The following is a 27,380-nucleotide window of genomic DNA, read 5'->3' as shown; positions in this document are numbered from 1 at the left end:
TATTTGCTTAGGGTTGTGGTCCCAGTAGCTATGGGTGACTGAGGCCCACAGCAAAGGGCCCTATATTGATTTTGAAGTAAGATGAACACATTCTGGAGAGCAAACAGCTGTGTGAAGTTTGCAGCCCACAGTGCATGAGAGTCTGGGTACAAAATGGTTTTGTACACACTTACGTGAAAAACAGGCTTTACACGCTTTAGATTTTTTTCCCACTGGGCTTGGTCACCAAGGATGTGATTTCCCCCAGGCTGCCAGCTGCCCTCTGAGGAAAGAAAAAGGATAGAAAAGGCCAGAAAGGACTGAAAAGTTGGACTCACTGCTCTAGGCCTTGATCTGTTCTCTTCAGGCGCTAGGTGGGAGCTCTGGATATTTCATGAAATGTGGACAGACGCATTGTCCTAGAACGGCCTGCGGGGGCCGAGGCAGATGTTCCCTGCCCCCGGTGAGCGGTGGCCTTCATCAGAAGCCTCCCTGTGTCCCTGGCTCTTCTCAGAGATCGTCCCAGTCTTCCGCTTTCAGCCCTGCACACTCGGATCCCTTCTGATCAGCCGAGCAAGGCCTGCACCTTAGTGCACAGTGTGTGGTGCCCATGCTGGTCTCCCTTTAACACAATTTGAATTTCACTTTTCAAAGACTTCCCTTTCTTTTTTCTCGCGAGACTACTATCAGCCAAGGAACAAAGCAATTTACTCTTGAGCAAATGCACTCCTGTTACCCATAATAATTCGTAGGAGACATTTTAAAGCTTAAAATGCTAGATGTAGGCATTTCTTTCTCTGTCCCTATTTTTCTGCTAATCTATTATATCTGTTTTTTTCAAAGATATCTGAGCTTGAGGAAGTATATAGTTAAAGTCAGGGGAAGGCAGGGAGGAGCCAGGGAGTCCCAACCTACTGTGGCATGATGAGGGGTCATTGCCATTGGGGGGTGGGAGGAGCGCAGGTGCCTTGAGTCTGAGGGCAGAAGCCCTGGGGTGTTGGGGCTCGAAGAAGGCTGCCCACAGGGGTCTGTTTTCCGTTCTGCAGTTCTTTCTTTCTCCTATTAAAAGAGCTCTTTCCCTTTTTTCTTTTTTTTTTTTTTTTTTGGTATACTATGATAAAAGTCATTATTGGGAAATAGCTTCCCCCGCTTTTTTTGAAGTACTGGGGACTGAACCCAGGCCCTCTGCACTGGGCTGTATCCCTAGGCCTTGTTAATTACTTTTATGTTGAGACACGGTCTTGCAAATTTGCCCTGGTGGAAGTCACACTTGCCATCTGCCTCACCTCTCATCGAGTGCTGGGAGTTAGCGCTGTGCACTGCTGTGTTGGCTGCTGACTTTAACATGTGACGTCCTGGCCTCTGCTCGTCTGCAGTGGAACTGTGGCCACTCACTCTCACCTGTGGGACAGGTGCTCCGGGCCACGGAGGTGGCAGCTGTGTATCACCATCTGGCCGTGGAGCCAGTCCAGTCTGTCCTGCAGTGGCTGAGGGCCGTGAGGGTCCTGGCCCTGCAAGGGAGCAGACGCAGGTTCTGGGTGGTGCTCGGGCAGAAGCCTGCGTGTGGAAGGCGGGTAGGTGTTCCTGTCGGGCCCTCTTTCCTTTTTTGTGTGTGTTCTGAGTGAATGCAGGACATTCCTGGTTTTCAGCTCTGCGGGCGCAGAAGCTGGATTCCCTCAGTACTTACCAGCCATGCCTGGAGTGATGAAGGTGGCAGTCATTTTGGTATTTTAGAAACTGTCCAATGTGTGTGTGCTATTGGAATTTCAACCCAGGACCTTCCCACTGACTACATCCCCATCCCTTTTGATTTTTTGTGAGACAGCATCTCACTAAGTGTTCCAGGTGGGACTTGAACTTGTGATCTTCCTGCCTCAGTCTCCCTCCTGGTGGGATTACAGTGCATGTCACCCCCCCTAGCTTGTAGGTGCTCATTTCTGTAAGCTTTAAGAAAATGTATATGTGTGTTTAGTGTAAAATATATGTAATACAAAGTTTTCCACATTAGCCCTTTTGTACAGTGAAGTGCCATTAAGTATGTTTGCCAGGTTGTGAAATTGTCACTCGCATCTGTCTCCAGAACTTTTCATCGTCTCCACAGAAACCTGTACCCATTGAACACTGGGGAAGGGGAGACTGGGGAATTCTCCCCTTCCCTAATAATCTCTAATCTATTCCTGTCTCTGACATATATGTGCATTTTTAATTTTGCAGGATGTGCGTTTCCGTTCTGAATACTTCACGGATGAACTGAGAAGAATTTTTATAGAGGACACTGACTCAGAGACTGAAGACTTTGAAGGATTTACACAGAGTGAGCTGAGCATAAAGAGTAACCCAGAAGTAATGGTAATAATAATCAACGCAAAGGGCTGTGGGCTTATAGTTCTAGTCTTGTTTTTCAATTGTGATTTTATTCCTAAGAAGTTACTTGAAGTTGCTTGGTGGCCATGCCAGTAATCCCAGGAATTTGAGAGGCTGAGGCAGGAGGATTGCAGGTTTGAGCCCAGCCTGGCTTAGTGCCTGGCTATCTTAGTGACTTAAGGAGACCCTGTCTTAAAATGCAAAATAAAGAGCTGGGGAATGAAAACGTGGCACTGTATTTTGTAAGCCAATTAACATACATAAAAATTACTACTCTAAGGCTAATCCTGGGTCTGCTAGTCATTCATCTCTTAGAGAAAATCCATTTGTCTTTGCCTTGTGCTGCTGGGGATGTGTCCCAGGTGTCCTTAACTGTCCTTATGAAGAGTTTCTGCCAGGAATTCTTGAGCCTTTTTTGTCTTTTCACTCTGTCTTGGGGTGACACGTTCATTCAAGCCCTTTTCTGTTTTGTGAGGTTTGAATTGAGTGTGTTGAAAGCAGCTGTGGTGCAGACTTGGAGTTGTCCTCTGCATCTTGGTTTGGATGCTGACAGGTGTTAGTGCTAATGGGGGCCCAGGCAAGTCTGCTCGCAGCCCTTCATGCTCTTAGAGCATGTGGTCAGTCTTTTTTATTTTCTTACATTGAGGCCAGTTTTCTGCTCACTGGATGACTTTAAAGCACAATATCTGTCTGTGTATGCGTAAATATTTAGATGTTTTCAGAATAATTAAATTTAAAGATCGAATTCTTTGCATGCCTCCACTACTCCCATTTTGAATTCGGAAGCTACTAATGTGAAAAGTCAGGGTATGAACCACTCTTACTTCTCCAGTTGGTGTGGGTTGGTGCCCAGGGTTGGCAACCATCTGCATTTTTTCCTTCCTCTCATCTCTACCTTGAGTCCAACTAGAATTTCGGGAGTCGTGAAGAGGAGGCAGTGTTGTAGACTGCGTCCATGGTCCATCCTGTTGCTGCTGTGCCTGTGGCGGCCATCTGGAGGACTCCCTGAGAGTGGTTCCCAGGCTTGAGTTTTCCCCCTTGTTGTAATGAATGAGGCCTAGATGTCCTTGAACTTGAATAAAACTCTCTAGACTGTTGCTGAGTCCCAGTCATATCTCAGGTGTTATTTCATGTCTCCTGGATGGTGTCACCTGTTACCACCTGTTCGGAGTTCTCACTTGAAAACCAAGTGAGGTTTTAATGCAGGAGAGATTTGTAGCATGTGGTGATTAGAACTTTGGCGTGAGATTGCAGTGAGAATTTTTGAGCTCATGACTTGATTTTACCCTGTGGGTTCTGAAGGCTTGACGTAGGGCCCACAGGGCCCTGAAGATGGCCGTCCCCATTAACCTCAGTGGCAGGTCCTCTTCCTGCCCTTGATCACTTCACTGGAGTTGGTTTGTTGAGCTTTGTTTTGTGAGTCCTGCTCCTGCTGTCGGTTGGAACTGCTTGCATTCCCCACTTGTGCCTGCCATTCTTATCTAAAGCTAACTCTGTTGTTGTACCTACCCATTTCTTTGGCTCTGCCTCACTTGACCTCCCTTCCGGGTGCGCCATCTTGTTGTTCACAGGAGGCCCACCAGTCGGTGACTGCTCTCAGCCTGTTGATGATGTGATGGGTGCACAGTTTGGCAATTGATTGCCTGTGCTTTGTTTTCATTCATGAAAAAGATGTGTGTGTTTAGCTGAAGAGCTCAGGAAGCCAGTAATAGGAAGAAGCGTTTTACTTCAGAGTACTTTGAAATGAATGGGTTTTGGGGGCAGTAGGTCTTTTGCAGACAGTGTCTTTGTTCTTGTATTTCCTTAGCTTGTGGAGTCAGACTTGAGTGACAGTGGCAAAGCCACTCTGGCGAGTGAGGAAGAGGATGATGATGAAGAAAAGCCTGCAGCCAGGAAAGGCAGACCCAGAAACAGCAGCATTGGCCTTCGAGTAGCCTTTCAGTTCCCTTCCAAGAAACTGGCAAAGAAGCTGGATAAAAACAGTTCCTCTGAGTTGTTTTCTAGCTCATACTTACAGGACGGTAAAAAAATTATGGGAAGAAAGAAAAGCTGCAGCCAGGCGCTGGAAAGGGAGCGTTCCGACTCCGAGTCTGAGGACGACTCCAGGGATGAGAGCCAGGAGGGCTCGGACGCGCTGCTGAAGCGGACCATGAACATCAAGGAGAACAAGGCCATGGTGAGGCCCCGCGCGGCCGGGCCGGCCGGGCTCTGACGGCAGATGCTGAGGCTCGGGGACAGCCTCTAGCATGGCCACCGCTCTGTCTTTGGGAAAAACGGGCTCTAGAGAGTGTGTGTCCTTTTTCTTTTCTTAACCTAAAGCAATATTATACCATCAGCTGTGATGTGGGACTAGAAAAGGCTCCAGGACTGTTCTTCCAGAGCCCTTATGGGGAGGCAGTTGCTGACGCCGCTTGGGGTTTATCGGTTTGAGTTCTGTATCATTAGCAGTACTGGGGTGAGCAGAGCTGCACTGTCTCTGGCAGAGGGAATCAAAGGGGAACAGGCTGCTCTGGGGCCAGGAAGAGTTGCCCTGGGCAGGGCAGCAGGCAGCCTTTGCCTGGAAACCGCTCTACATGGAGATGTCATTTGAAGAATGGGAAAGGTCTAGGAATTAAGCAACCTAATTCATTTTTAAGTATCTTTGTCAGGACAATTAATGGAACAAAGTGGGTTTTTAAAATGTGTATTCAGTTTTTCCATATATGGTCAGTAGCTGCCTTTGATCACTTTTGAGAATCACTAGTTGCTTCATAATTTTGTACTGATTTTTTTTTTTTAAGATTCTTAAGTTTTCATTTTGGTACATTTTTTTCTCATTTTCCTTGAAAAAGCATAAATAGTGACACTGCATGTGCAATCATCTGTCTGATATGAAAATGGAAAGCTTTCTTTTAGGATAATTTTTATCTAAGAAATATTTGTGCTTGGCTATGGGAAATGTTTAGCACTTTCTTTTCTCAGAACTGGGTTGTAAGTGATTTTTTAGAGGTGTCCTTGTATAAGTCTAAAATTAATCCTAATTAAATTTTCTCATTGGCACATTAGTGCCTGTGGCTTGGTGTTAATGAAGTACTCATTTGGGAGTATCTTTGGGAATTATTTTTATTGGTGAGAAGTGACTTTTGAACTCTACCATTGAAGTCATCTAGTTTTGAGCTCTTTGGTGTTTGGATATGCTTAAACTTGAGATTTGGGCAGGTAAAATTTGTCCTGGGTCACACTGCTAATCAGAGGCTCAGTGTGAAACTGACTGGGGAGGAGGTGGGTTTCCTGGCCTTTGTTTGTGGTGTCATATTGTCCCTGTAGATAAGGAGTAGGCATAAAATTGACTTGTAAAATTGATTCAGATACCATCAGCTTCTCACCTCTGGAAGTATAAAGACTTCACATATAAGATTAAAAGTGTCACGTTGAGGTTCATGTAAACTACTCAGTAGCAAAATCAAACACTTGTGAGAGGTGGTGGATGACCTGGGTTGGCAGCATGGACTCACATCAGATCCTTTCTTTCATTCTGAACCTTAGCTTGCTCAGTTATTGGCGGAATTGAACTCGATGCCAGATTTCTTCCCGGTTCGAACCCCGACCTCAGCTTCTGTAAGTGGAACTCCTTCCAAATATTCAGACCAGCATTGGTGTTTGATAATCAGTTACCAGATGACTTTTATCCAGTTGGATCTGTCTGTGCTCTTGGTTTCAGAAGAAGAAAACAGTGCGACGGGCCTTCTCGGAGGGACAGATCACAAGGCGCATGAACCCAACTCGAAGTGCGAGGCCCCCGGAGAAGTTTGCCCTAGAAAACTTCACTGTCTCTGCCACAAAATTTGCAGAAGAGTTTTATAGTTTTAGAAGAAGGAAGACAATTAGTGGGGTATTTGCTGTCTAATAAATTATTATGGTTTAACCCAGTGCTCCCTCGACCGAATGTGTATTGATCGGGTCACCCCACAGCTGGTCACAGATGCAGTTTCTGACTTAGGAGCGAGCAGCTGAGAACTTGCATTTCCACCATGTTCCAGGAGATGCTGGTGCCCCGGGGCCACTCTTTGAGAGGAGCACTAAGTCTGAGTGTGTCCTATATCCAAACTGAGCCGAGGAGCAGCTCACTGTTTTATTCTTCATGAGCTGAATTCTACTTGATCACTAGTAGAGACAAAAAAGGCCTGTGAACAGCTCCAATCAGCTCCATGGTTTGCAGGTGGCACATTCAGAAATTCCTTTGGACTTTACTGTTTTCACAGATGGGACCTTTCCAGGGCCTTCAGTGCGGAGGGAGAAACCAGGAACTTCCCTATGCGCAGGCTTGGCTATGTAATGTGATACATTTCCTTATTTCCACAAAGTTGTCAGTAGAAATCCCAATCCCAAAGTCCAAGCCTTTCATTGCTGTATCTCCGTGCCAAGAAGGGAGCTTGGCCTGGGCAGGAGCACAGCCAATAACTGCGTAGATGAAACCAGGGAAACAGCAGCAGAGCCATCTCAGCATTAGTGGTGTTAGAGCTCAAGAAAGCTTACAATTTTAATATTACTTTTGAATGGCTCCATGTGTCTCATTCCAGGTTCTTCTGTTGTCCATTTTGCAGGGGAAATGCCAGAGGTACCGACGGCGGCGGCGTGCATCTTCATTTCGGCCAGTGGAGGATATCACTGAAGAGGACTTGGAAAATGTTGCCATAACTGTTCGAGATAAAATCTATGATAAAGTTCTGGTAAATGATACGTTATTAACGATTTGTGTGCTTGTGATTCTTACAAGGGTATCCAAAGCACTGCTATTTGAAATCCTCCATCGTTTTAAAACTATGAGGTCCTGTCTTCATGAGGAACTGGAAGCAGGCTTTCATTTGCAGGGTCAAGGGTGAGCTGAGCGATGGCTGGGAGCAGGAAGATGGGGGAGGCAGTGATCCTCCAGCATGCAGATAATCTGGGGGAAGTGGTGCATTGTTCAGAAAAGCACCTGTTTTATCATCTTTTTATTACTTAGTATCTTATATATTGAAAAACTGTAGTGGGGGTAATAGAAGTTTGGCAGCTGGTTGGTAAGAAGTGGGTTAAGTGGTCTTCTAAACAGTGATTTCAAGGGTGGCTTGTGTCACTTCTTTTTGATAACTGATAGGGCGCCATCGTAAGGTAGTATTAAAGTGTTTTTAATTGAACTGTGAACATTGTAAAGCCAGAAGATTTTACTCCGAAGGCCCCCGGTCTCTAGCACTAGGCTGGAGCTGATCGATGCAGCCTGGGCCCATCACACTCAATCACCTGTTGCTTCCTGGGGGCTCCACTGTGCCTGCCTCAGTCTCTCTTCTGAGCATTCTTCCTGTCTATGTGATGATGTCATTCCTCCTGGGCTTTCAGATTGCCTCTGATGTGTGTTTCTGGCTTGGGAACTGAAGTGCTTACATCTGGCAGAGGCTGCTGTGGTTTGTCCTGGAGAAATGATCCTACTTGATTCTGGGTGGGAGGCAGTGCCTTGTGCACATGATAATGTAGGTGTCAGTGTCTGGCCTCACAGGATCACTGCACAAATTCCCGTGTTCACTGCTCAAGCCTTTCCCCGTAGGGTAACACATGCCACCAGTGTCGGCAGAAGACCATCGATACCAAGACAGTGTGTCGGAATCAGAGCTGCGGCGGGGTGCGAGGCCAGTTCTGTGGACCATGCCTGCGTAATCGCTATGGCGAGGATGTGAGATCGGCGTTGCTGGACCCGGTAGGAGCAGTACTGGCATTTGCTGGAAATCATATGAATGAAGCAGGGAAGTAGAGAAGCAGGGAAGCAGGGGGCCTCCAGGGCTCTGGGTTTTGTAGGGCCCTCATCACTTTCCTCTGACATCCTAAGACTACGAGAAATGAAAAACAGCATTTCCTTGTGGACAGGGAACAAGCTGGCTGACAGTGGGGGAGAAGTGTGCATTGAGTATTCCAGTGTTTGAGCTAAACTTCTGTACAGTTGTCTGCTTTTGTGCAAGTGAATCTTGTGGCTTTCCTCTAGCAGTGACTGTCATTTTCTTGGTCCAGGCCAGGGTAGGCATATCACAGCATTGAGTGCTTCTTGTGTGTCTTAAGAAGTAGATATGTAGGGGCTGGGGAATTTAGCTCAGCAGCATAAGCGCCTGCCTTGCAAGCAGGCAGTCGTGAGCTCGATCCCCAGTACCGATAAAAAGGAAAAAGACAAAAAAAAAAAAAAAAAAGAAGTAGGTATGTAACCTTTTTTGTTTCAGTTCTCTCTGGAAATGAGATGGCAGTGCCTGGTTAGTGGGTGTGACCTTGAACCTGAGCAGCCTTGCTTTCTGGGGTCTGTGCTTTTAAGTAACCACTTTTTTACTAGTAATAGGAGTGCATATACTGTCCCCAGTTTACAGACATACTGTTCCGGTTAAGTAATTGAAAGTAATGGGAGAGCTGAAATTCTTGCTCCTAAAACCACGGCTAACTTAGGGTTTGTGACTTGGGCATTGTGAGTCTGCAGTACCTTGATGCACTTGAAAGGCTCCCTAAGTTTGGAGGAGGGGCCTGCACGAATCACATGGTTGCCGGTCTTGTCTAAAACAGTCCATTTCTCAGTGGCATGGAATACTCAGCCTTGAGGGGTTCCCTGGAGAAGAAAGGCAATACACTGGATAATTCCTCTCCCATGGAAAGTCAGTGTGGTGCAGACGGGAGAAACAGCCCGCTGAGGCAGCCTTTATCAGAGACCCTGGTCTTGCCAGAGCCCGTAGGTAATGGGGGACATTTCTGCCACCACCTCTCTTCTAGGATTGGATGTGTCCTCCCTGCCGTGGAATCTGTAACTGCAGTTACTGTCGGAAGCGTGATGGCCGCTGTGCCACAGGGATCCTCATTCATCTAGCCAAGTTTTATGGTTACGATAATGTTAAGGAATATCTGGAAAGGTGAGTCTCCAGCAATTTAGAAGTGGAGAACCCTCTAGCAGGTAGGGGTTGCCTCATCGCATGGCTGACGATAGGGAATACCTCCAGAGCTATCCGTCCTGTGTCTGTTTGCACTGAAGAAGCTCAGAAATGTTACTTTCCCTATTGGGAAACTCTCTCCTACCCAAAATGGCCCTTTGGGTTACAAAAGAGAAATGGGAGAACTAGATGGGGCTGGCTGAGGGGGGACTGTGAAGAGCCAGAGGGGAGCTGTGATAACCACACTGAGCGGAGAGCAGAGCTTAGGCTGCATGCACTGGGGTGAAGGCAGCTGTGGGCTACAAGTGCCATTTCTGTAAGCTTGGTTTCAGAGTGCAGGAGTGAACAGTGTCACACTTGGCACACATACTGTCCAGGGGACGCAGTTATATTTGACGGGAGACGGGGGCTGGTACTTTGTAGGGTTTGTAATTCTTCTCATCTTTTTCCTCAGCTTACAGAAGCAGCTGGTAAAAGACAAATGAGAGGAAAAGGAGCGATTCATCTCAGAGTATTCCAAGAAGAGATGCATACCATTTGTGCCTAAGATTTCTTAAAGTTGTATTTTCATACAGGAATTCTTTGTAGAGTTGACTGTTTCTGAATACTGTTTTAAAAAATATATACTTAAAAAGATTTTTCAGGAAAAGCAAGCAAAGGGATCTATATTCCGGTATACAGGTTTTGTTCTTTAGTATGATTCAGAAGCACAGTTTAAAGTTCAGGTAAGGTACCAAGAAGACCTTGTATAAGCAGCTCTTTCCTTTAGTACCTTTTACTTACCAAACTGCTTTCCTATGCCTTTTTTTAACTGGCATTATTGCCTTTTAGTTTGTTGTAGCCCAAGTGATTGGCTCAGACCATATAGTATACTGAAGAATGTTTCCCTGAATTACAAAGTGCAATTAACCACATGATATCAGAGTTACTAGTTTGTTTTTTTTTTTAATTTTTATTAAAACTAAAGTGGACTGTTGTGTTACAGACACTGGAGGCCTTAGAGTGCCTGTTTTTTCATTTATGACTTGCCTGCTGCTTCTAGTTTTGAGAGAATTTTAAGGGCTAAGTTTTAATTTAAAAAGATTTTGATGTTTACTGTCCATAAGAACTGAAATTCCCCTTCAAGCTGCATGGTTTTTGAGGTTCAGTAGAAGCTTGGTGAAAATGTGAGAGACTATATTTTTGTGTTGAGAGATGGGGTTTCAGAGAACCCAGGAAAGCTAAAATCACTGAACATACTTCCTAAGCAGGTTTCTAGCATTTTCAATATTTGCTTTTTGTCACATTCTCCACTGTTTAAGGATACTGTTTTAAAAACTAAATGCACATATAAGTTACTAAAAAAATTACATAAGTTAGAATGTTTTATGCTCTTAAGTAGAATAAATTAATAGGAGCCAGCACAATAGGACATTCTCACTGTGTTCTGCTGCAGGCTGGAGCACGTGTCTCTGTACAAGGGCTCCCTTATGCTTCTAGCAGCAGAGCCACGCCTGCCAGCACCCACTTGGCTGTCTTCTCTTTGGTCTTCAGCCTGAAGGTCCAGATGTATGTGGGGCCCCTCATTTTGTTGATGTACACAGGGCATTCATAGGTGTGTTTGGTTTCTTGTCTGTCCATGGGGATGGCTTTGGCAAAGATGACCGGCATCATGGACGTCAGCTCCTTGAGACGAGCTTCAACAATAGTTCCACACTGGATGTCCCATCTGGCACCTATGGCAAAAACAGCAGTTGCCAACTGTGTGGCATGTGTGGGGCATGTTCAAACTGATATTCTAACTGAGGCAATAAACATTCTGATTTTATCATGTCTTTTCTTGTCAGTGGCATCCTAACCTTGCTGGCCCATGACTGAGACTTGAGAGAGTTTAACTTGCCTATCTTAGACATACATTATTGTTCCATGTATAATGGCTAAAGTGTAAGAAATCTCCAGTTCAGCATGCTTTTTCTTAGAACAAGTTCTGATCACTGGAATTGCTGATCCTGCCCTTAAATATCTGAATTGGGGCACATCCTGGCAAAGACTAGATGTCCTGCAAAATAGTGCATAATCAAATTTGGAAAACCTAGAGTCTAATTCATTTAGAGATGTGCAGTGCCAAAGGTATTGGAAAAGTTTGGAAAGTCTGGTAGCAAAAATTAGAGCAAAGTTACTAACAGCTTTGTATTGAAACGCAATACAGTGTAGGTCTTGAGTTGTCCTGGGGCATTAACACCAAATATTTGTGTGCAGTTGAAGTGACAGTCATCATCCCAGGAGGCTCAAGTTGGCTTATACTGAATGCACACACTGGTACTTGCTTTGTAAGAAGGGACATGAGAAGCATCCCTTAGCATGAAACTGTTGTGTGACTGGATCTTAAGAAACAAGGAGAAATACCATCTTGGACCTAGTGAGGAAGCTACCCCAGGCACTCCTGGTGGCTCACCTTCCATTTGGAGTCCGTGGAGATATGCACCTTCCCTTGGGGCATGGCTGTAATCTTCCTTTACTTTTTTGGTAACATCCACAGTTAGACACATTCTGTCCAGCGGCCACTCATTTTTTCGAGCCATGGTCTGCATGATTGCTTGGAGAAGGAATAGGAATAAGATTAAGAAGCTGTATATAAATAGGGCTCAGAGGCTGAGGCACTCTGTAATGCCATGGGAAGTTTTAGGGTCCTGTGTATTTTGCTTGGTGCTGCTGCAGGGTAGAGCTTGGCAAACTAAGGCCACTTAGTTTATAACTTGCTTGTGTCACAGTCTGCTGAACAGTGGTTTCTGTTTTGTCTGTGCTTGCGTTTGCACTGTTCTTGGGGATCCTTCCCCCTCCTGCTCACCACCGACTGCAACTTTAATCCTGCTGTAGTTGCCACTGTTACTCTTGCAGCCTCTTTGTAATGGCTGCTGCTGGGGGATTGGTGAGCAGGGCAGGGAGAATCGTCAGGCAAAGCAAGGAAGGACTACCGGGGTCCCCAGGGCATCCAGTTGCCCTTTCTCCACCCTTACCAGTTAAGAAAGACTGAGGGTTGAAGAAGCCAGAAAGCCACACAACGGCTGGAAGGGCAAGGTCTTGGGTCCAAGTGTCGAGTTCTCGGCAGCGTAAAAGGAGGTCGTTAAACCTGGTCAGTGGAAGGTAGGAAAAAATCAACATGCTGTTTGGTAAAACAGATGCCCTCCAATATAATCCTGAAAAAAGGACCAGGGAAAGTGGTGGCAATGCACAGGCACACCGCTGAGGGCAGTAAAGCCCTCCTGTGGTGATTTGCAGGGCACCCTCCTTTTAAGGAGCAGTTTCCTGTGGAGACTTGACACCTATAACATTACTATTAGAGGCAGGAAAAATGAACAATGGGGAAAATTCTGCATTTATTCACCCATTTTAGAGCCTCCCAGTGCCACGTGATGTATATACGAAAGTCACCTGTGTGAACGGGGCTGAGAAGAGCCAAGAGGAGGTGCAAGACATGGTGAGTTCACACCAGAGAACACTCGAGTCTGATGAAGGGAGAGAGGGCCTTGTGCCCAGACGGAGCTGCCAGGGAAGGTGACAGGCAGAGACAGCACGTGGTGATACATGGAATTACCTGGGAGAGTCACATGGTGCCTAAAAAGAGGATCTCATCCCCAGAGTGCTACACAGCTCCTGTTTGTAACCTGGTTCATGAAGCTAAGGAAACGAGCTCTGATCAAACTTGGGGACACTTGATGCCTTGACACGGAGGTTTGAGGGCTGCTGAAAAGGGGCTGAGTGAGGAGCACAGAGCGCAGAGGCTCACAGAAGCCAGCAGAGTGGCAGTCAGCAAGAGGAGAGTGTCACAGGCAGGCCAGGGGAACTGGTGTGGCTCCTGGTTGTAGAGGAAGTGGCGTGGATGAGGACTCGTCCCGCACAGACCGTAGTGGTGGAGTATCTGCCTGAGGCGTTTGATTGACTACAGGCCAAGAAGACAGTGTTTACCTGCTAGCTTAGAACATGGGCCTTCCTGGTGCCCTGCCTCACTTTACATTCTTACAGCTGCTTTAGTAAAACTGTACTTGAACATAGCAAAAAGGAACAGGGCTCTACACACAGAATGAACAGGAAAAGCACTGGGAGAAAAAGATTCCTGGGTCAAAGGGAAGCCAGACGATTAAAGAAAAAAAAAAAAAAAGACTACTTACATGAACAGGATTGTGATTTAGGGCCAGTAAAGAAAAAGATTAGGCTGGAAAATTCCAGGAAGGAAGGGAAAATAGGTTATAGGAATAAAAACAAAGCAGCAGAATCAAATGGAGGAAAAAGACAAATAGGTTAGAGGGAAAACGGATGAAGGCTGAACTAAAACGTCTGATACTAAATTCTAACAGAAAACTTCAGTTTCCTTAAATCATAGATTTCAATCTATAATATTACTAGAAAATCACTACAAAATTTGGAATAATCAGTACTGAGAACCTGAATTATAATATGGCATATAAATATAAATTCCTTGAGTTGCAGGAGGAAAACAAGCTATTTAGAGAGGGCAGACACTGCTGACCTCGGCCATCTCTGCAGTGGCACTGGACAGAACAGTGATGCCTACCTCGTCTTCCAGGTGTGAATATAACAGACCAGCATGAAAGTCCATGAGCAAATCCAACAAATACGAAGGTTTATAATTCAGAAAATAGGAGAAATATTGGAAAAACAGACAATGACAGTTGTCGGGAAGAAACTATCTCTTTGAGACAGAATGAAAATCAGCTAGAACTGACTGAAATACTGCAAATCTGTATAGTGAAAATAGTTTGGGTAAAGATAATGAAAATGGAGAGGAAAGCAACACTCGAGACCTGAGGGCCTCACCTTTATGACAGCACAAGTGCAAGAAGCGCCAGAATACATTTCTTAAAAATCCACAACCAAATACTGTAGTGGACTTGTAGGACCTTCGGGGTAAAGAGAAACTTGTGGAGGAATGACAAGTGTATTTACTTGGTGCTAGGAAACTGGAGTTAGGACACACAAGATAGAAAAAAGAGTCACTGTGCCCTGGAGTTTCACAGAGAAGTCTGTAGCCAGTTCAGATGACATCCTAGGTTTATACTCCGGTAAAAGGGATCCCAGAACAAGATGGGGAAAGTATGCCGAGCACAGAAGTTGATACATTAAAGCAAAAATACTTTAAACAAAAATAGTGTATAAAATAACACTAGCAAGGGGCGGATGTTTAGAGAGAAGCTGAAGGTTCCCAAGGAAAGAAATGTTTACATTGTTAGAAAAATGGATGTTATTATAACAAGGCCTTCACTAAAGTAATAGGAATGATACTGAGCTAAGTCAAAGGAAACTGAAATCAACAAATCAGAAAAAAAAGGGAATTATGAAAACCAGGAAGTCACAAAAATGGTGGGAAACGTAACCATAAATATAAATCCGTGGTTCCCTGATGTATAGGGTCAGACTCCAGCTGTGCATAGCATGAGAAAATCAGCTGAGTGGCTCTGCTCAGCCCGCTGCATCCTCTGCTCCCCAAGGGGGCCACACTGTCCTGCCTGTGTCCTTCCCAGCCCATCCCACACAGCCAACGCTTGCCATCCTCTGGGACTTTCAGGAGGCCCTCAGTTCAAGGGTCAGCGGTGTTCTAATGGTTCCGGAGGAGGGGTGAAGAGCTCAGCAGCAGCCAGGCCAGGCTGGGATAAAGGTCTTGTGGTGCTGAGTTTTCTAACAGCGCTATGGAGTAACGCCAGGCTTCAACAGTTGGAATTCCTGCCTCTGGCTATGCGACCCTCACAATAAAGGGAATAGTTTTCTGCATATCATAGTAAGAACTTCCAGAAATCACCTGTGAGATAGTGTCTCCTGAGCTTGGAAAATAAAGGATCTAATTAATATAACAGGAGGGCAAACTAAAGTTGCCTTCCATGGTTATTCAAATGTTACAACTTGAAGAAATTTTATTTTAGTTATATCTATATCAGATAAAAAATTGAGATCATGTATTTTGTCCAAGAACAAATACCTAATGAGTGAATTTGACTTTTGCTCTATGCGGCTTTGAACTGATTTTGCCTTTTTGACCGCATCCCAAGGTGAAGTGAGAAGCTGGTGGTGGAGTCTGCCTGCTTAAGCGTCAGTCATGGTTTCTGGGGTTGTGGGCACGACAGAAGGAGGCTAACCAGCACTGGCACTAGTGGCATGGTAGCAGGAAGAGGTAGCTTACCACTGAGCAAGGCTGTAAGTAGATGGGTAAGCCAGCTTGCTCCAGGTGTGTGGAACCCTGTCGTAACTCAGGGCAGAGTGCTGGGCTTCCACGTCAGGAGACAGCACCAGCTCCCCCTTGGTGGAGACAAAAAGACCACACAGTGAGTATCTTCCAACACGGCGAAGCCCACTCTAGTCTGCTTCCAATTTACCTTTAATCCAAGGTCCAGCTGTTGAAGTGACACACGAATTTCCCGAATGAGAATATTCATCCTCTCACATTCTTGAAAACAGACAAGAACATATGGGCTTCTATTTGAGGTCTTTTGCATTATCTCTGCCATGTTGAACTCTTCTGGAAGTCTCTCCAAAATGTCATCCAAGACATTTCTAACCTAAATCATTAACACACACAAAGATCAATCTATTCAGTTTCGTTCAGGGTAACATACAGCTTACTGTTTGAAGTCTGGTCCATCATCCAACTTGCAAAGATCTCTGTAAACTCATTTGTTTCAAAAAGTTTCTCATTTTTTGGTGGTTGAGCCTAGGGATTGCTAAACCTGGGATTGAGCCTAGGGACTGCTAAACCTTTTTTATTTTTTAATTTTATTACAGTCTTGCTCAGTTGTCTAGGCTTGCTTCAAACTTAGCAATCTTCCCATTTCAGCCTCCTGAGGACTCATCATATTGGCTAGGAATACATTTTAAAGATGCCTGCTACTCCTCATAAGGTGGGCTGAATAGCACCACCCACCCACATGTTTCTGCATCAGTGTCAGCCACGTCCCGCCTTTAAGTCTCAAAATACAGTCAGGGAGATTACTCATTTATTCACAGTGACCCACTGCCAGCATTGAGGGCTTTAAGGATAGTCATGAACTACCTGGCATTTGTATGTAAAGAGTTGATCAGAAGAAATAGAACTCCATTATTTGGACAACCTTGGGAGCTGTGGCTGCTGAGAGATAAGCAAACAAGGTCATGAGTATCTGCATGTGACTAATGTTAAGCCATGACATTTAAGCCATCGATTTGGTTATATTTTGGTCAAAGGGTATACGGTATTCAAGAGTATTGTCTATGAGAGAGGTGGTGAACTCTGGTAAACATTGTGATATTTCTTTGATAATTTTTAGGTTATAACAAAATAATCATGCTTTTTATATAAATGCAGATTTTCAGTGTTTTAAGTTTTTAATATTTTAGCACATATTAGTAATGAAGGTCTCTTGGATACACATTTTCTCTCATTTTTTTGGATCGTGACCTCCCAAGGGATAAAGTCTTTAAAAGTCACATGGATCAAAGAGGCCCTTTAAAGCATTTCATTCTGTTAACCGATGCTGTCCTTATAACCATTAGTTGGATTGATCTGGATCAACATTTCTTAAGAATATGGAAGCTTCATCCTTCTATAGTTGTTGCCCTGAAGAAATGAGAGACTCATCACTGAAGATGTGAATAGGCACACACAATTCACGTGCATATTCTGTGAGGCTTCGCTTAACTGGGAAAAGCAAGAAAAGTATTTAAAAGTACAAATATTTGAAAAGCACTGCCTGTAGCCTCAGGTGACTTTCCCTCTTTTCTTGCTCTCTCATATTATTGTTAGTGGCACTAACATCACTCTAGCAAGTGGCTGTAGCATCCTGGCAGCCAATTTGCTGTCTTGAAACCTCAAACTTACAGCGGTGCTGTAGACAGTACAAAACACTGTAGTGCTGTAGCTGAGTAATGAGATGACTTCGAGAATTAACCACTGTTCCTTTCTGGCTGTCCTGCCTTGGCCAGTAACCTGAGCTTGTCTGAAAGAGACACTGGCAGTGCTCTTGTGGATTACACAAGCACTTTCTGTAGTTCCTAGGTAGTGTATGGCCTTGGTTTCAGTCTGTCTGTTTGGGGTGTTGAGTCAGCTTCATCTCAAATGCTCTGCATTTTCTGGTGTAATGACCAGCTTTGTTGGAAAGATACAAGTACAAAAATAGACATGGATGTGCATTAACGTTATAGCTGTTCCTCAAAAGGAGGAATTTTCTCTTGAAAATATAACATTTTTCTAGAAAAGATGCTTAGTAACAGGATCAAACACTACAACAAATTCTAAAGCCCCTAAATTACAACAGGCCTCACTGAATTACCCATTTCACCAAATAACTGGGAAAAGCTTAAGAAATAATCTGAGCAGTCTCTAGGACTACAGTGTAATTGGATCTGATGTTTAGTGAGTTCCACTTAACTTCAATCTTTGTCAGCTGAATCCTGAGTAATAATTTTGAAAGAAGGACTAATTTGTTTGGGGGAAAATCAACTACTCAGGTTTTAAATTATTGAGAGCAAAATTTTAATCTAAAGATTTACACAAAGGTCATTTCTTATCCGTCATTCTAGTCCAGTGACAGCAAACCTTTTAGAGCTTTCAGTGATAACACCATGCTGTGGCACACGTACCATACCTAGGTTCACCACTACTGTTCTAGGGTAATAAAAATCTTCAAAAAATGCCAGTCTGCTAGACATTGTTTAAAAAAAAACAAGGGCTGGGGATTTGGCTCAGTGGCCTAAGCGCCTGCCTGGCAAGTGAAAGGTCATGAGTTTGATCTCCGGTACCAAAAAACAACAACAAAAACCAAACATAAAAAAAGACTAATAAATGACCAAACCAAAAACATTAAGAGAGTAAAATGCTAGCCACAGATTTGGAGATGCTTGAAGTTAATAAATCTGATCAAGAATATTCAAATCTCAAAAATAGGTGAGCAACAAGTACTTCCCATGACAGTATATCTAGTGGCCGCACATTTGAAAAGATGTTCAAGATTTTCCTCAATGAAGGGATGCAAAGTTTCAAGGAGGTAGCAGGACTAGAACCTGTACATCCTGCTAGCAGGAGTACAACTGGTAGATAAGGAAATCGAGGTTACAGTTAAAGCTGAACACCACACCCTACTGCAGATGTAGAGAAATGAGTATTAAGCGGAGAGACCTTTAGAAGTACAAGTGTCTGTTGACAAAACACTGTAAGAGGATGTTCATGACAATAACAGACAAACTTCAAAAGTCATCCATGGTAAAGTGAATAAATACTCATATAAATATGGAACAAAAATAAACCATTGATATGTGAACATCAATGAATATACAAATGTGTGGAGTCAGGAGCCTGATGGGAACAAATATGCACTGTATGGTTCTATTTAAAGATCAAAACCCTAATGATAATTGCAGGCTAAGGATATCAGTTACCTTTGGGGAGTGCAGGGGTTGCTTCACTGGTACTGGCATGAGTATGCTGGACTGCTGAGAATGTTCATGTGTACACGGTGGTCATATGAATATGAAGGTAAAAATTCACTGTATCTTACATTTTAAGATTAATACAGTGTATGTATCTTCATGTAACAAAACAAAAGACTACCTTGTCTTCTGTAGACTGCCCTAGTTCATCACTGCCGTGTGCAGTGCTGGGCTGCATCTCCAGCAAAGTTCTGAAGAGAGTGTTGGACGTCACTGTCAGGAACTCGATTTCGGCATTCGGGTGGAGGCCGTACAGTGCTGGGCTTTCTGGAGGCAGCGTCTCCTCTATGTACTGGTGATAGCCTGAGTAATCAAGATAGGGAGGGGCTGCAAAGCCAGGTGCCAGCATGAGCTCATCTTCAATCTGCAACCATACAGGGAAAGCCAGTTATTCCAAATCGAGGTTGGAGTAACTGCTGTCTAACCGCTCGGCAACTCTGGCAGGAAGGTCCCCGCATAGTGCTAGACAAGCAGCAGCTTCTGTGACGCTTCCCAGTCCACCATTCTGCTCTGTGTACGCCACGAGGCTGATCTCTGGAGAGGACGACGGGGCGTGCATGAATCTTGCTCCTGAGAAAGCTGGGAGCACCGTGATACAAGGACATAACAAGCACTGCGCCATCACTGCCTGTTCGGCATTCTGCTTCTCTCCATTGACTCCCAAACATCCCCGTTTCCCAGGGACAAAATCAACACGGACATGAATTTGTGCAGACAGGTGCTTGATTTTAAACTTAATTTTCACTCAGTTTAGTACAAACTTGTAACCTGTACTTTCCTAGTGTACCACACCTTCCCCAGAACCGCTCCTAGTCATTTTATGTACAACACATGAGTGTTAAAGTGACTACTGAAAAATACATGGGTGTGTAAGTCTCATTTTACAGACTGTCAGAGTGTAAGAGTCAAACTGCTGCCACCTCCCGAGGACCTGTTCAGGAAGAAGACTAGGGTTCCCCTTAAGATCCACAGACCTTGGGGCAGTGGGTAGCACATGCTGCTGCTCAGTATGCAGAGACCTGGGGAATACAAGACTCCAGTAACACAGCCTGTTTCGTGTTCATCTACTTCTTTAGTGTTCTTGGAGATGGGCACGCATTCTATACAGAGCGGTTTTGAACAGATACAACATAAACAGCAATACCAAACCTTCAAAGTCACACAACCAGAATCTTACCGGCCTGCGTCCGCGCAGGCGTAAACAATAGATAATCTGGGATTTTCTCCCCATTGCTCTTAGTTGTCGGGGCAGTTAACATCTCAGTTTCAATTTCCCCAGCTGGTAGTGGTTTAAATTCTGTCTGTATTTGCACATCAGTACAGAGAAGTATGCTGTTTAACTATCACTCAACGTGGTTATTTTCTGCCTAGATTTTCTGACTCATTTTCTGAAAGTTGCCTGTTGCCATGTGATGCTGTGCTGTGCCCTCTCATTGTTGCCTGGAGGCAAGTGTGTGAGTCCATTCAGGAATCCGCCCGTTTACTCTGCCCCGGGCAAGCCTTGGAAGCAAGACAGAGTCATATGACCTAGTTCTTAGCAGACTTGAGAATCTGCTAAGGGGACAAATTAAATGTGATTTCTACAAAGTGAGTCATGTGTCTGTGAATGATGTTCATTCTTTTCCTATCAAATCTGCAATCCTGGATTGCTGGGAGAGCTTGTGATCTTAACAGTGCTTAATTACTGTCTATGAATTTTAAGGGCATTATTAATATTTCAACCTGCATGTTGCCTTTTACTTTATACCAGGAGAATTTTTAGATTATCTAATCCTTCATACTGCTAGAAACAAATCTGACCCAGTGAAATGGGACGGAACAAGGAGACTCTTCCATTACCTGTATCCCTCGGCTTGGTTTTAACCATTTATTCACAGTTAGCACTTCATGTGAATAATCAAAATTGAAATGTCATTTGACTCAGGGTGACCCAAAGAAAACTGCAGGGAGAATTAAGCCCATTTTTGCTTAGCAAAATACAAATTTAAAAAACCCAAATTAGAATAAACACATCCTAATTGAACTCTATTCTTTACAAACACTCTGTTAGTGCTTACTAGGTCACTGGAAATTTTGAAAGGCAGCAGTTAATTTGCCCTTTGAGACAACATTTCAAGCAAACTCACCAAGACTTGGCCAGATATGGTGGTGCATACCTGTAACTCCAGCACTTGGGAGGCTGAGGCAGGAGGATTGCTGTATGAAGCCAGCTTGGACTACATAGTGAGTTCAAAGCTGGGCTGAACTCTGTAGCAAGACCTTGTCTCAAGAGAGGATAAACAAAAAACACTCCAAAACATAAAAACAATGCCCTAACCAAAACTTGAAGGACTCAAAAAAATTTAAGTACTACAGGAACTGGATATTTCAGAGCATAGTTTGTTTTGTTTTGTGTACTAGGAATCCAACTCAGGACCTTGCACTTGCAGCAGGCACTGTGCCGCTGAACTACACCCCCCACCCCTTGAGTGCATATGTCTAGTATTGGTAGGACTCCAAATGGAAAGACAGCTAGATAGTCTATTTACAGAAAGCCACCTTTGTGCTGGGTGATGAGCAAAGAAACCAAAAGGAAAGGACTTGAGGCTTACAACATACAGACCTGGCTCAGTTCCCATCCCCAGTGGTTTGGTGGCTAAGAAAAACTGAGTCTGTCTTTGTTTTAGGCTTATCAGTAAAATGGGCTCACAGCACTGACTTAATACTTGTGGCTGTGAGAATTTAATAAGAGAGGCCAACTGCTAGACCAAAGTAGGCATCTACGCACTGTCTTCCTGTGTCCCAGCAGCAACATGGTCATAAAGTGCATCGTGCTTTTCTGAAAGGAAAAACAAAACCTGTGAAGTTTTCTACTATGAATTCCTACTTTGATGTCAAAAATATTTGAAAAGCAAGGTTTGGTTTGTGCAGAGTTAATGTTGTCCTATCATTTAGGGGAGGCTTCAACATACTCAAGCCTGTGAATCCTAATCCTGATTCTAACACCTTACTTCTCACTCAGTGGCTAAAAGCTGCTTCTTGCTGATGAGGCCCTAACTGAAGAGCTCACTCTGCAGTGGCCACCTTGCTTGGCTTTGGGGAGAGCTGTTTCAGATGGTGCTGTAATGCCTCAAAGACCACCTATTCTAAACGGATCCTTCTTCAGAGAAGAAACACAATGGCCAATGACCACATGGAAGGATGCCCAACATTATTCTTCAGGAACATACAAACAAATTTAAACTCAAACACAACACCACTCCAGGATGGCTGGAATAAAAAATGTAAACAGCAGTGTTGGCGAGGAAGAAACAAATCCTTCATACCTTGCTGGTGGAACACACTTTGATGGTTCCTGTACATGTTGTGCGTAGTAATTCTATGCCTAGGCATGTTCCCAAAAGAACGGAAAACAGTCCATGCAAAATTTGTATCCAAAATTTAACAGCTACATAATTTTTAATAGCTAAATTCCAGAAACAACCAACATGGCTACCAATAAAATAAATCTGTTGTATCCATCAATAAGGGAGAGTTACAAAAGGGAATGAAATTTGGACACATGCTATGACACGGACAGCCCATGAAAGCAAGCAAAGCTAAATAAATCAGACACAAAGGACTACATATCAAATGATTCCATTTATCTAAAGTGTCCAGAACAGGTAAATCTACAGAGACAAGAGGATTAAGGATTGCTCAGGTCTGGAGAGTACTGTGGTAGGGGTGGGGAGAGGAAACTAGTGATTCAGCAGGTACAGAGTTTTTAGCAGATGAGGCTGATGTTCTTGTGATAATGGCCACACAACTGTGCAAACAGCTTTGAATTCTGCAACTTCAATTGGTAAATTTTATGGTGTGCAAATTATATCTTAGCAAAACAAAAAAATCAATGGATTCATCTTCAGGCAGACTAAACTTCCATATCATGAAAAAATCATCAAGGACATGTAGCCATCTTTGCAGAAACCACTGGCAGGCGCCATGACTAGAGACTGCGAAAACAAACATCCTGTCTGCTATACTGACTTCACTGGATTGTTGCCCTTTTCACATTTTCTTTTCTGAAATTTAATAAAATTTTACCCCTCCACTGTTCCTGCAAGTAATGTTGGTAGTAACAAGAAACTCCCAGGTTGCTATGAGTGTAAACAAGCACATAAGGCCTTGTCCCTGGGTCAAAAATTTCATGGTCTGGAAATGCTGGGATTTTCAGAAATGGCTCAAGGTTGAATTGCATCATCATGCTGTCTTAAGAGCTGAAAAGTGCGCTGATGAGTTTCTAGATGATCATTTTACACACAAGTGCTGAGTTACAGAGAGGTCTGGAGCAAAGCTAGAAGGCGTTTGTAGCAGGACTAGAACTCTGGTCTACTGGGTTTTCCCATTACTCCCTGGGGGTTCAAAGTCACTGCCCTGACTACGACAAACAGATCAGCACCCCAGTAAATGCAATGTGGCACAAAGAAAGATGGGCCGTTGGGGTCTTTGTAAGTTCAAACCCTATTTCTGCTGCTTAGCAGCTGTTTGAATGGAGTCTAAGCTTTTTTGATTAAATGCGATAGTAATATCTACTTTGCAGGATTGTAGTAAGAAAAAGAAATACACCTGATGTATGTGATAGTGACCCTGACACAGCACAGGTGTGTAACAAGTGGTTTCCATTGTTACCTTCACAGACTAAGATGTACAGTCAAGTGTGAAATACATACTGTAAATTTTATACTTCATAATAGAAATACTGTTCATTTAGTAAGCTTCATTTTCTTTTCTTTTTTTTTTGTCTTTTTTTTATCGGTACCGGGGATCGAACTCACGACTGCCTGCTTTACAAGGCAGGCGCTTATGCGGCTGAGCTAAATCCCCAGCCCCGGTAAGCTTCATTTTCTAACATTAGATCTGTGTTCAGACCTGACAACAAACATGAGTCGGTTAATTCTTGTCCTGTAGAGATAAAGCTAGAAAGTTCAATCACATATCTAGGACCCCACAGCAAACACAAAGACTTCATATTTGAAGCTAAGGATTTGTTTGTTTTTGATTTTTTAAAACTTCAAGCCTGGGATTTTAATTATAACTCTATTATCATCAAAGTAGTTTGTGCTACCTGATGACTTTCTTAGCTACTTTCTCACTGCTGAGACAACATACTCAATAGCCAAAGTTAAAGGAGGAAAGGTTTGTTTCAGCTCACAGCTGGTAGACGTTTTAGTCCATGGAAGACGGGTTCCAAGGCAGGGCAGTGCGGCAGTGGGTAAGGGAGAGAAGAAATAATCCAAGGGGTGGCCCGCAGAAGGCAGCAAACAGACAGAACTGCAAGTCTGCCTTCTTCTGTCTCCATCCCATCCAGGCTACAAACCTATTGGCTGGTGGCATACCACGTGGGTCTTTCACTATCTACACCCTTAATCTCAGGATCACACCCATTATCCATTCACACCCCCTAATCCAGCCACCTTTGAAACTCTCCACTTCTGACCCCATAGGGCTTTATGGAAACATCTAGACATAACCACTTTCAAAAAGTAATATTTAATAAGACAGTTTTCCAAAAGCAGCTTATTATATTACTTGTTTGGCACTGCCGAGTACCTATATTACACATGAAAATGTGTTCATCCTCTGCCCAAAGACATTTGAAGGGCACTGGAGTACTATCTGAATGCAAATTCATTCATGCAGCAAGAAACTCATCCTCCTGACACTGAGATAATGTACTGGCACCTATTAGTGACAAAAGGGTTAAGACCCTCAGCAGCAGCACTTCCCTGCAAATACTGGGCATTCATGAGGCGATGCATGAATGCTGTCCAGAAAAAGCATAAGATAAAAAAAAAAACGGAAGATCTATTTGTTCCTTCCCTGAGCCCTGAGCCACCTTCTCTCATGTACTTACAGTACATGGATACTCCTATCTACAGCCAACTAAAGAGGCTTCTATGAAACCAGAGTAAATGCCCTGTCAATTTGCAACTTTAGTGCACCATTTTAGACATTACACAGGTGTTCCTAAGAGATCAGCAGGGATCTGCTTAGAAAAAAAATTCACTAGAGATCTAGATTTACTGAGTCAATCCTTTCCCTAAATTCTCAAACCCTTATAAAAACTCCAGTCTCTTCCCTGTAGTCACAGCACTCTGGGGGGCTGAGGCAGGAAGAATACAAGTTTAAGCCAAGCCTGGGCAATTTAGCCATACCTTGTCTCAAAGTAAAATGTTTTTTAAAAGGGCTGAGGATGCAGCTCGGAAAGCTGGGGGTTTAATCCCAATATTGCAAAACCAAAAACCAAAAAATAGTCTTTCACCCCAATGGCAGACTCCTCTTAGAAACGCACCTGATGTCCCCTGCTGGTACTTAATCTGAATAATCTTTTGTATTTTCTTATCCTGATCTTGGTAAATTTTACTGCCCATGTCACCAGCCCGCCACACACCAGCAGCTCTCTCACCATCTTGCATGGCAGACACCACTAGAAGCATTTCAGTTCTTTTGGTAAGAGAAGAACTTTAAACTCAACCCATTATCAATCACTTCTAATGCAACGAAGATACTAATTTGCAAATACATTAATCAATGTGAGAAGTGACAGAAAAGACAACCCGAAGATGTGGAAGTGTTAGATCCTTTGCTAAGGATACAAACAGCCTGAGCAAGAATCCTGGAGAAAGAACAAAGTCACAGATTTACAGCTTCTGATAGGAGTCAGTCACTGCATTGCTTTCGCTAGTGCGAAGAGAAGGTAGCACCATCCAGTGAGAACTCAAGCTTGCAAATGAAGCATTTGGATCCTGCAAATCTCACCAGATCTGTGTGGAAGGTCAGGTACCTACATTTCTAAAGGGCTTACACACACCAGTGATGCCCCGCAGGTTTCATCACCTATATTTATTTTACAATTATTTGAGTGGGAGTTCAGACTTGTGAAGGTTAATGGACTGGCTTGTTTGGCGACAGTGATTCCCCCTCCCCTCAGCTGTGGGCCAGAGCCACCACTGCGGGAACATTCGCATAAGCTTCCTGCTCTGCCCCATGACCTCCACCATCATTGGAGAAATCAGCCTCTGTAAAGGTCACTGTTTATCTTTTCCATCTCCATGGTAACTTGCTCCTAGACCTCTTCTGAGGAGCAACTTCCAATTGTGTTAAACAGAAAGTATCTTTCTGACAAGTGAAATTAGAATGAAGTAAGACCAGGAGACACACAATGAAAGAGACACTTAATGGCCACGGAGCAGGGAAGTCAATTATTTTTGCATTGTCTCCAAATTGTTTAATGTTATTCAAAGTAGTAAAAATCATCTATGCTTAGTTTTATTAGCCTATAGTATCCCCTGATACATGATGATTATTACTTCTCAAAATCTAGAGGAAGGTGATTGCATCTATGCTTCTCTGAGATGGAGTTTTCAGAAATTATACGCAGGAGGTTATTCCTCTTGTATTGCTCTAAACACAGCTGGTGTCTTGCCCAATAGAAATGGTACAGTACAAGGCACCACCATGCTTCAGAAGTGTCTGTAAAGAGCTGTGAGTAAAAGGTTTAGACACAAGCCTCCGGCTATGGGGAGCATGGATCCCTTAGGAGGCAGTGTGTGGTGGAAGGAAGTGAGGCTGTTGGGGTGTGGTCCTGAAGGGGCCCCTCCTCCTTTCCCCTTTGCTTCCTGGCTGCCCTTGTGTGAGAGGCCCCCTCCCAGTGTACTCTCACCGAGATATACTACACTGCCATAGGCCCAGGGACGGGGCCCAGTGACTATGGACTGAAACCTCTGAAACCATGAGCCAAAATAAACCATTGCTCGTTTTAAATTGATGCTCTCAGATATTTTGTCATAGTTACAGAAAGCTAATACAGGTGACCTGGGTTGCAGGAACTAGCTTGGGAACAGCTATGAACTTGAGCACCATTAGAAAGACAGCTCACATGAGCAAACCATGGCTACCTCTCTCAGCTTTGTTAGTGTGACAGAAAAGAACAGAACTTTTACCTGAAACGAGCTCTGCTTGTCAATGTTTTCTATCAAGATATGGGGTCAATACAACGAAAAAGGAGAAAAGGATGCTGGGTGCCTGGACCAGCACAGGGTGATCCACGCCTTCCTCACAGGAGAGGGAAGAACCAGGGTCTCAAGCCATCATGTTTCTTTTTAACACCAGGGTGTGTCTTCCTCCCTTTATTCCAGTTATCTGTGTTTTTAGTTGATTTTCTCTGAGTAGCTCCAGTGTGGCTCCTCCTCTAGTCAGCCATGTTGAATCTCCCACATTTTTCTTTTTAAAATATAACTGTACTCTTTTGTTATTAAATATAGAATGTCCACAGGAATTTCATATTTCCACAATATACTCATGTTAATTTGTTATAAATAGTATATTGTTTTTAACAATTTGATAAAAGACCCAAATAAAGTTCTTTCAATGCACTTAGTTATTTCTTTGCATTACTTTCATTAACTTTAATTTCATTAATTGACAAATACTAATTATATATGTTCATGAAATACTGTGTGATGTTTTGCATGTTCACATCGTAGAATGATTAAATTAAGGTAAGAAATCCTTTATTTCATGTATGTATTCACTGCATTTTTCTTGAGCATCTATTTGTAAGGTGTTATTAACTAAAATTTACAATATTCCGTGACTTCTGTGACCAGAAGAAAACGACCATGGAATGAGGAGTAGAGGGAAATCATAGGCTTA

At 43.6% G+C, this 27,380-nt stretch overlaps 2 protein-coding genes across 11 annotated transcripts in view; one reads left to right on the top strand and one right to left on the bottom strand.

The window, feature by feature from the left end:
- Window positions 1-11,061, top strand: part of Cdca7l (cell division cycle associated 7 like) — a 38,365-nt gene extending 27,304 nt beyond the window's left edge. For all 3 annotated transcript variants that reach the window (XM_013152438.3, XM_003469826.5, XM_063239369.1), the window contains 8 exons: window positions 2,194-2,328; window positions 4,151-4,519; window positions 5,869-5,940; window positions 6,044-6,214; window positions 6,927-7,052; window positions 7,904-8,053; window positions 9,100-9,236; window positions 9,709-11,061. In XM_013152438.3, coding sequence (XP_013007892.1) covers window positions 2,194-2,328; window positions 4,151-4,519; window positions 5,869-5,940; window positions 6,044-6,214; window positions 6,927-7,052; window positions 7,904-8,053; window positions 9,100-9,236; window positions 9,709-9,739 — 1,191 coding nt within the window. In that variant the 3' untranslated portion in view covers window positions 9,740-11,061. The remainder of the gene's footprint in view (window positions 1-2,193; window positions 2,329-4,150; window positions 4,520-5,868; window positions 5,941-6,043; window positions 6,215-6,926; window positions 7,053-7,903; window positions 8,054-9,099; window positions 9,237-9,708) is intronic.
- Window positions 10,172-27,380, bottom strand: part of Dnah11 (dynein axonemal heavy chain 11) — a 298,369-nt gene continuing 281,160 nt past the window's right edge. For 7 of the 8 annotated variants that reach the window (XM_063239325.1, XM_013152435.3, XM_063239345.1 and 4 more), the window contains 6 exons: window positions 18,826-19,068; window positions 15,620-15,802; window positions 15,427-15,542; window positions 12,251-12,363; window positions 11,689-11,829; window positions 10,172-10,969 (listed from right to left, as the gene is read on the bottom strand). In XM_063239325.1, coding sequence (XP_063095395.1) covers window positions 10,722-10,969; window positions 11,689-11,829; window positions 12,251-12,363; window positions 15,427-15,542; window positions 15,620-15,802; window positions 18,826-19,068 — 1,044 coding nt within the window. In that variant the 3' untranslated portion in view covers window positions 10,172-10,721. The remainder of the gene's footprint in view (window positions 10,970-11,688; window positions 11,830-12,250; window positions 12,364-15,426; window positions 15,543-15,619; window positions 15,803-18,825; window positions 19,069-27,380) is intronic. The other variant, XM_063239334.1, reaches the window with a different exon arrangement.

The sequence above is a fragment of the Cavia porcellus genome, unplaced genomic scaffold (assembly GCF_034190915.1).
Source record: "Cavia porcellus strain 051 isolate PalLab524CR breed Dunkin Hartley unplaced genomic scaffold, mCavPor4.1 scaffold_2, whole genome shotgun sequence".
In the NCBI taxonomy this organism is placed as follows: Eukaryota; Metazoa; Chordata; class Mammalia; order Rodentia; family Caviidae; genus Cavia; species Cavia porcellus.
The sequence above is the reverse complement of the archived record's forward strand: the minus strand, read 5'-3'. Positions and strand labels throughout refer to the sequence as shown.